Source organism: Sparus aurata, chromosome 4 (genome assembly GCF_900880675.1).
Source record: "Sparus aurata chromosome 4, fSpaAur1.1, whole genome shotgun sequence".
NCBI lineage: Eukaryota > Metazoa > Chordata > Actinopteri > Spariformes > Sparidae > Sparus > Sparus aurata.
The window spans coordinates 25,035,338-25,044,471 of record NC_044190.1 but is presented as its reverse complement, the minus strand read 5'-3'; the positions used below and the strand labels follow the sequence as shown (position 1 = coordinate 25,044,471).

Genomic DNA, 9,134 nt, shown 5'->3' with positions numbered 1-9,134 from the left:
TCTTATTTAGCTCTCCCCTCCCATCTATATACAACATCTCACTCTAAAAATAACTCGGCCTGGACCTCAGCTGGGAGCTGGACTTCCTCTGCTCTCACAGGGGCTTTATTTTTTAAAGATTATACAAGTGGTCATTGAAACATTGGAAAGATATCAAGAGTCAATCAGTGGCAACAACATTTACTCAGTTACCTGTTTTCTTACACTGGAAACTGTACATTTAAGCCTTCTAAGTGTAGATTGATACCACCACTTAGAGTACATAAATGGTATATTTTCACAGTTTGGTGGGACCGTTTGACAGCCCAGCACTTTTTCCTGGGATGACAGTGAGGCGTAACATCACTTTTCACTAGTCCAAAGACTTACACTGAACGTTGGATAGGATGAAGAACACTCTGTAATAGCGGAGCAGTCAATGAATTTCCACTTTGTTAGTGAAATGAAAGGGAATGCTGCTCAGCGCACCTTGTCCCGAGTAAATATTTATCAAAAAGCCAGACACAAGGAAGTCATTATTTGCCACTCCACCCTTATACCTCTCTCACCTCCTCCTGATGTTTGGACAAACACAAACAGAGTTGGAGCCAATGTAGGGAGCGCACCCAGAGAGGCGCATAGAGGGCCAGTATATATTGAGCCGCCTGCAGAGTTTTTCGGTTCCTCTCACAGCAGTACAAGGTGTGCCACTGTGTCCCGTCCTGTAGGATCCACTGGACTCAGACATGGCACGTCTGGCCCTCCCTGTCTTCCTCGTCCTCTGCTTCTCCCTGCTCCACTTCAGCTCCAGCCGTCCATCCCGCACCAGGAAGGCCGTGACACCTCGGCAGGCCGGAGGTAACCACGCACACATGGCACACACATCGTAAAAATAACGTGACTCCCACTGATGGTCATTTGTCCTGTGTTTTTTCTCGCCTCTTCGTCGAGATGCAGCTGCGGGGGAAGATGATGTGAAGTCCCAGCTGGATAGGTTGTGGCAGGAGGTGAATTCACTCAAAGAGATGCAGGCGCTGCAGACAGGTACTGCCCTGAGTCAGTGAAGAGAGGTTGGACAGGGAAGAGATTACAGGAGATCTATGCAGTCTTGAATATGTTTGTTTAAGAGAAATAAGTCAAAATCACAGGATAATGGTTGGTTGATAATATGATTATGATTTTTTGCCTAAAAACATTGATTTTAAAGGAGGACTATGTAGTTTTGGGGAAGACAGTTTCATCAGAAGAGAAAACTGCATCTTTTGATTGTCATGACTGAATAAAGTAATCTACACTTGCTTACTTTTTGGTACAAAAATACATCAAATATTACACATTACAAGTATTATTACCTTATTGATTCTGTAAATGTTACCTGAGTTTAAATGTATTTCCCCAAACTACATCGTGTATCTCTAAGTATTTTAATCACATGTAGATTTTACAGTCCAATACAGTGTCACATTGATGCAAAGTTTTTCTGTCATGTTGAGTCTGTGTAAAATTAAATCAGTTGAATAGCATAGTGATTCATTCAAATGCGTTTATTCAATTACACGTAGAGTTGAGGGGAACTTCTACATAAACATTACATTTTTTTTCACGTTTGTTATTCAAGTGTTAAACATAAACAACATGTTTTTTTCTTTCCTTGTTTATTAATCACACTTTTTTTTTTTTTTATCACTGACTCAACATGATGGACAAAAAGTGCATTAAATGTGACCGCTGAAATTGAACTGCAGTAAAAGAATTAGATGGAAAAATGTGTGTACACAACATGCCAAGTAACGTGCCCTCCCTGGCTGTTACTTGTTAATTAAGGCCACTGAGCTGCCATGCAGTGCGTGTGTGTGTGGATGTAATTGGTGACTTGAGAAACTAGATTTTGAATTGCTTAGTGTTCTGAGTCACCAGCAGAGGGCAGCAGTACTCAAAGGACCTGTTAAATTGTAAAGTTGAAGGTTAAACTGTGCAAGGAGAAGAATCTACATAACACATAAATCATTTATAGGTTATGTTATAACTATTCTTCAAAAATAGTTTTCTGTTGTTTCCATTTAGTTGCTGTTTTTCTTTCTGTAATCTTTCTAACACCAGTTGACCATATGAAAATATTATGAATATTTACTGTTTTTATTGTTATTACACTGCGTTTTCCTTACTTAGACAGTTTATTAGTCACTATTCAGTGTGTGAGCCCTCTCTACTATGAGTTAAAAAATGTTGGTGTTCTTAGTTAAGGAAAAAAAGGGGGGAAGATTCATAAGTATTAAAAAAAAAGTACAATGCAGTTACTTCACAATTCAACTCACTCATGAAGTAAGTGCTTTGTGTTTTTCAGTCTGTCTCCGTGGCATCAAAGCTCACAGGAGGTGTTACCTCACCATTGAGGAGCCCAAACATTACCACGAAGCGAACGAAGACTGTATTGCACAAGGAGGAACCCTTGCGACGCCCCGGGACTTGATGGAAAACAATGAACTGAGAGACTATGCAAAGAGGAGTGCCCCGGGATCCAAGGACTTCTGGATCGGTGTGGCAGACATAGTGAAAGAAGGCCAGTATGTCGATGTCAACAGTCTGCCAGTCAGCTTCTTCAACTGGGACCGCTTCAAGAAGCAGCCCACAGGAACGAAGAGGGAGAGCTGTGTTGCTCTCTCAGTGGTCTCACAAGGCAAGTGGTACGACGAGGTGTGTCGCAGCCTCAAGAAGTACATCTGCGAATATGTCATTCCCTGAAGGAGACCGATGGTTGTTAAGAATGTGATGATCATTTGAGTGGGTCCCTAATTAAAAAGTGTTCAAAGCTCAGTTGTCATTTCTGTGCTGATTCAAAATGGAAACATGTCTTGTTTTTGGCCTTGTATTATGACATTTCTTGCGCGTCTTTATAGTTATTGATTACACTGTAGTAACTTTAATCAGTAGATTAGCAGGTGACCGGATGTGATTTCCTTTTCACAACAGCGATCAGGCTTCTTCACTTTATGTCCCAAAGCCTCTGGTTATGAATGAAGAACATGAGAAGTCAGAAAATCTGGATGAAGACACATAGAAATCTACAAAAATGGAAACTTTTGTGAAAACGTTGCGTGTCGTTGCATTAAATTTGCTAATTTCTTAAATATCATCTATAAACACCAGTGGATTCCCCTGTTGACTCCTCAGCTGCTGGCTGCTGTAGAGCACAGTTGTTTGAGCTGGTTGTTCTGGGGAGCCTCATTGTTAAAAGTCCGATATTATGATCATTTTCAGGTTTAAACTTTATACTAGATGCTTTATAGGAAATATTTACATGATCTAATATTTAAAAAAGCATATATATTTCTCATACTGTCCATTGCTGCAGCACCTCTATTCACCCTCTGTCTGAATGCTCTATTTTAATGCCTGTCCCTTCAAGGCTCCCCTACTGAAAATCCCACTCTGCTCTGATTGGTCAGCCCTCAGAGGCCTGAGCCAGCATCGCCCACCATCTTTCAGCTCAGCTTTGTTGTTGCAACTACAGCTTTGCGTGGGGGGCGTGGCTAAGGGCGGTGGCTGCTTGTGACATCACTAAGTAACAGCTGCCTTGCCTTTCAGTGCAGATTGAGCGTTGGGTTACTTTCACAAAATTCATATAGCACCTAGACCTACATCAAAATACATAACTTTTCAAACTGACTTTGGTCTTTCACTGCACTGTTAATAAATAAGATAATCTCATTGAGACATCACATCAGTGGTACAGCCTTATGCAATAGCAAATGAACTGTGAATTACTGAAAGATTGATCACTAAAATTAACCGATTTAAGATTTTATCACATAAATGCATTTCTTTGTATAACAGATACATATAAATATGCATTCTGGTACAAAACGCGGCCTCTATATCCAGCAGGTGATTTTTTAATTTTTAACAGGGAGGATGGCCCGATGGGAGCACCGCCCTGCCCTGACACACCTGTACACCTTTCAAAAGATTGATACAGGACATCGTAACCATAACTGTGATATTTCTAATTCTACAATTCCATTTTATTCAGTTATCTTTCTTCTCTACCTACTACAATTGTCTCTTGTCACTGTATTAACATAATGAGTAAATAAACTTTTAAATTGTATGCAGTGGACTGAGTTTATTTAGGCAGAGTTTTCACATGTTTACCATTTAAATTCTTTGAAGGACACACAATGAACATGAGCCGCTTGTGATTTTTAACATTCTATCTGCTACTAGGGGATGGAGAGTGATGGCAGGTTAACAAGCTGCAGTCAAGCCAGCCGTGATTTGTGTTTGCTTGGTCAAATCATCCGCATCTTTTTTTTCTGTGCGCAAATGCACAGTAATCCTTATGAAACCGCCCTGAATTTGGGGCAGACTGCAGTCTCACAATCAGACCCATGAAACATACAATACTTTTACAGCAATTATTCCTGGTAATAAACTGAAGGAATCGCGAAGGTATCTTTCCGGATTTCAAAGTAAAGACGATGTGCGAAAAAAATAAAATAAATAAACATTGTTTCCATATGTAGTACAAGATTCATTTACTGCTGAACTAAGTACTTCCTAGACAACCTGCATGAATAATATGAAGTACTTCTACTGTGTACTTTTCGAGTAATCCTGTGTCAAAATCCTAAATAATGATATTGAAAACTTTGTAATTTAGTTTATTTTAGACTAATAAATAATTTATTAATGCCGACATTTATTGCACAATTAGTTAAATGCTTGATTACTATTTTAAGTGACACTTGTGGTCTGTCTGTGAGAGAGAGAGAGAGAGAGGGACAAAATGTCCAACAGCCATGGACATTAGACTGACCCTCAGTCGTACTCATTGACTACAAAATACTAACTTACTAAAAACAAAGATGGGGAAAATTAATATTTGACAGGAGTGTCTGCTTGATGAATGAAAGAATGTTTGTGAGTTTGCTTCATTGAAGAAAATACCTCCTGCTCATATTAAAAACACCAAAACGCTTATTGCCAAGATGCTATATTGTGAGCAACATGAGATTCTGAATGCATTGCTGTAGATTGGGAACGATGGTGGAATGACAGCGAGTTAAGAAAACTGGTACTGCTTGCTCTCCTCCAGACATTTAGGCTGAAATTGAACATGACAGCTTCTGATGGTCGGTGGCGCTCTTGTGTTTGAAGTCTATACAGCCGAGAGTGTGAGTCTGTTTGCAAGCAGCACAACATTTCCTACTGATCTGATAGAAAACATTAGACAACACCAGGCTTGTAAAATAAGTTTGACTCATTTAATGCTACATCACAGACGGAGAGAAACCAAAGCAGTCTATATTGTGGAGGATGTTCAGGAGTCTCACAGCCAGAAGAACAGAAGCTCGGCAGCGGTTACTTCTGGTTCTTTTAGTCTTTTCAGTATTCTTTGAGCTCTGTGCAGACACCTCACCTCTCCACTGTCACTGATGCTCTGTAGATGGATGGATCACCCGCTGCAGAGCCTTCCTGTCCTGGGCAAAGAAAGCACCAACCAGACACCATGTCAGTCCACAAAACTTGATTACAGTAAATCAAGATTCAGTTCTGGAAACCATCGTCAGCAGCCTGGTCCTCTGCCATCAGTACTCTGCAGATATGTCAGCCAGGTTTGATCACCCTCGTAAAGTACAGGTGAAAGATACTCACACTTTCCCTTCAGGCTCCTGTGGCGGCTCGTCTCCATTGTTTGGCTCATCTTGTTCGTCTTGGTGATTCATCCTTTAGACCGTCCATCACCTGCAAGATGAGAAAGAAGAGCAGTGGTAGTTTTGCGTCTCTATGTGCAGGTTTGTGTATATTTGTGGAGGTTTTGTGTGTCATTGTGGAGGTTTTTGTGTATTTGTGGAGGTTTTTGTGTATTTGTGGAGGTTCTGTGTGTCATTGTGGAGGTTTTTGTGTATTTGTGGAGATTTTGTGTCATTGTGGAGGTTTTTGTGTCATTGTGGAGGTTATTGTGTATTTGTGGAGGTTGTGTGTATTTGTGGAGGTTTTGTGTGTCATTGTTGAGGTTTTGAGTCTCTGTGGAGGTTTTGTTTATTTGTGGAGGTTTTGTGTGTCGTTGTGGAGGATTTGTTCATATTTATGGAAGTTTTTTGTGAATTTGTGAAGTTTTGTGGAGTTTTTGCATGTATTTATGGTTATTTTGTGTGTCATTGTGAAGTTTTTAGTCTTTTTGGGAGATTTTGAGTGTATTTGTGGAAGTGTTGTGTTTATTTGTGGAGAATTTGTGTATATCTGTAAAAAGCATTTAACACGTGTATACACTGAGAGCAACAACGTTAGAAACAGTGACAGGTGAAATAAATAACATTCATCATTTTGTTTGGCTGTGAAACCATGAGTCTTAGCATTCATGTGGATGTCTCTTTGACAAACACCAGTCAGCCAAACACAGTTGCAGACCAAGTACACGCCCTCATGGCAGCAACACTCCTTGATGGCAGTGCTCCCCCAGCAGGACAATGCAACTGCAACACTGCAAAAACTGCCCAGGAACGACTCGAGGAACGTGGGAAAGAGCTCAAGGTGTCAACCTGGCCTCCAGATTCCCCCAGATCTCAAGCCAACACGATGATCAATGCTCACTTCACTTGTAATATTGTGGCTGAAGAGTGTAGATATACATGTTAAATAAAATGTAATTATATCATTTATATTATAAATGAGATAAAAAAGGTGTTCTAAACAGACATACTGCGTTTATATTTCCTCTTAATAAACAAAACCCATTTAACATGTTGAACTGAAACAAGGCCAGTTGCCTACAATATAGCACTTAGTAAAACCCATTTAAAATACTACTTTTACTTCCTTCTTTTATTTCCCATTGAAGTTACTTGTGCATCGCTTGTTTGCAACCTTTTTAATTAGTTTTTTAAAAAGACAAACAGAGAACGAGGGAGAGAGACTAGCATCCCAACAGTGACACTGTAGTGGCTTCTGCCAACCCAAACTGTCGGTATTCAGCGACCTGTGAACGAGACTCGACTATCCTCTAGAATCATTTACTGATCCTACTGTATTAATGAACAGCGACTGACTGACACTTTCGAGTCCTGTCGTGGGAACAATTGACTGGGTTCTCTTTCCTGTATTTTCTTATTCTGTCTTGTCAATAGATAGCTAAATAAAAATAACTTAATATTAATAGAACCAACACACATAAACAACTTTTAATAAGTATAAAAAAACATCACTTTGATATTTCATTTCTTTGGTCTTTATTTGTTATTATGGAATGTAATCATGTTAGATTACTTTAATATTGTAATCGGGTGAATTCAGGTAATCTGGACAACTCAGCTCAAGTGTTATTGATTTCTGTTCTGTACTTTTACCATAAAATAAATGAAATTAAATGTGAACTCACATGACTGGTCTGGATTTTGATAAAGTGTTGCTCGAAAAGTACACAGTAAAAGTACTTCTTATAATGCATGCAAGTAGTCTAAGAAGTACTAAGTTCAGCAGTATATATCTTGGACTACTTATTGGAACATTGTTTCTTTTGGGTTTTTTTTTCTCACATCGTCCTTTACTTTGAAATCTGGAACGATACCTTCTTGATACCTTCAGCTTATTACCGGGAATAATGACTGTAAAAGTATTGTAAATGGCATGGGTCTGATTGTGAGACCGCAGTCTGCCCCACAGTCTCTACTAGCAGCTCTTCAGAGTGGTTTCATTACAATTACCATAAACGTTAGTGCATTTTTGCACTGAAGGAAAAGGTGTGGTTGATTTGACCAAGTAAATGCGAACAACAGCTGGCTTGACCCCAGTGTTAACAAGGGGGATGCTTTTTGGTAGTTTTGTTAACAAGGGAGATGGCGTCCCCCCTCATCCCTCCTCAGATTGCCTGCTGTCTATACCTCCTACTTATAACCCTCCATTTGCCTGCATTGATATCCACTTGTTTGGTGACTGCTAATGCTGAGGAAATCCCTCATACCATACTTGTTTTATTATTCTATCACAAGAAGTTACTCACTGGTGAGTTTGATATGTTTTTAAATAACAGTGAACTAATGAACAACCAAAATTACATTCATGTCTTAACACTCACAAACAGACTTTTTATGAGATCTTTCAGCTCTCAGATTCAGAGTTCAGTCAGTTCTCCTGACTTGTCTTTGGAATGTGGAACCCGGATAACCGAACTTAAACTTGAACAAAGACAAGGAACATGCAAACCTGCAGAGAGAGACTGTTATCAAACCCTGACCCTTCTTAGTGTGAGGTGACAATGTGAAATATGCATTTTGTAACTGTTTGCTCTGAACACGTGCTGCTACCCTGCAGTATGAAGTGAACAAATATCCAGTGATGTAAACACATTACTGTACAGTGTTACTCACCTTACAGTCTAAACAGGGACCTCCCTGTAACATCTGGGTTAAGGTACAAACCATGAACCATAACATCCTCCTGATAGAGTTTGGCTGGGGACCTTTGTTGAGTCTCAGTCTCCCTCATATCCTGTTATCTCTTCTATCTGTAAATACAGAACTGAAGTGCCCCAAAAAATACAAATAAATATCAAATAAGTTAACATCTGTCATGTAGCCACAATTGACGCTTTACCACAAAAACTGGTTGCCAGTCTTGGGTCTACGTTTCTATGCATTGTTTAGCATTGTTCTGCAGTTCACACAAGTGTTCTTTCATCCCTACTGCAGGTCTCTTTGTAGGCAAGATGGAACCTTCTCCATCTGATCCAGGGCTGCTTGAAGTGGGGCCAGCAGGCCGAAGTTGGCCCGCCAGATAATGAAAAGAATATTATGATTTGAATTGCTGTTAATGCCTTTTTAAAAATGCTCTTTAAATATGCCTATGTTGGATTCATTATTCTTATTTGTTATAACCTGAGCACAGTGGGCAGAGTGGCATTTTATACACAGGCAGTTAATTAGGGGAACTTGAAATCCAAGTATGGAAAGTGAAAAAAAAAAGGAACTTTGAAAGATTATCTGTTAAAATTGTTATTTTTTTAAATAAAAATCATCTGTGTAAACAGACGCAGGAGTGAAAACAAATTCAATCGGACTTAGAAAATGGATCACAAGAATGATTTTCTTCTCTCTGGTCTTCCACTTATTATCATACGTGTTTGCCTTTGGTCCGCTCCAGTTTCTCTCACACGAGCT

General features: G+C 39.5%; 1 protein-coding gene and 1 long non-coding RNA gene across 4 annotated transcripts; one reads left to right on the top strand and one right to left on the bottom strand.

The window, feature by feature from the left end:
- Window positions 1–650: 650 nt before the first annotated feature.
- Window positions 651–2,793, top strand: clec3a (C-type lectin domain family 3, member A). 2 transcript variants are annotated; one of them, XM_030413684.1, is made up of 3 exons: window positions 651–837; window positions 931–1,023; window positions 2,324–2,793. In XM_030413684.1, exons 1-3 carry the CDS (start codon window positions 726–728, stop codon window positions 2,719–2,721), a joined length of 603 nt encoding a protein of 200 aa, XP_030269544.1. In that variant the 5' UTR covers window positions 651–725; the 3' UTR covers window positions 2,722–2,793. The 2 variants fall into 2 exon arrangements, with proteins under 2 accessions (XP_030269544.1, XP_030269545.1); XM_030413685.1 differs by having other exon boundaries at window positions 653–837; window positions 937–1,023.
- A 2,436-nt stretch (window positions 2,794–5,229) lies between these two features.
- Window positions 5,230–9,060, bottom strand: LOC115580277 (uncharacterized). 2 transcript variants are annotated; one of them, XR_003983836.1, is made up of 4 exons: window positions 8,346–9,060; window positions 8,054–8,181; window positions 5,635–5,724; window positions 5,230–5,459 (listed from the first exon to the last, which is right to left on the bottom strand). It is a non-coding gene; the product is annotated as an uncharacterized LOC115580277 (long non-coding RNA). The 2 variants fall into 2 exon arrangements; XR_003983837.1 differs by lacking the exon at window positions 8,054–8,181.
- Window positions 9,061–9,134: the final 74 nt, after the last annotated feature.

Bases quoted from the DNA above. Each gene is read 5' to 3' on its own strand.
- clec3a (XM_030413684.1), top strand. From the start codon at position 726: ATGGCACGTCTGGCCCTCCCTGTCTTCCTCGTCCTCTGCTTCTCCCTG. The intron at 838-930 runs GTAACCACGCAC...CTCTTCGTCGAG, and splicing joins GACACCTCGGCAGGCCGGAG to ATGCAGCTGCGGGGGAAGAT. The intron at 1,024-2,323 runs GTACTGCCCTGA...TGTGTTTTTCAG, and splicing joins GATGCAGGCGCTGCAGACAG to TCTGTCTCCGTGGCATCAAA.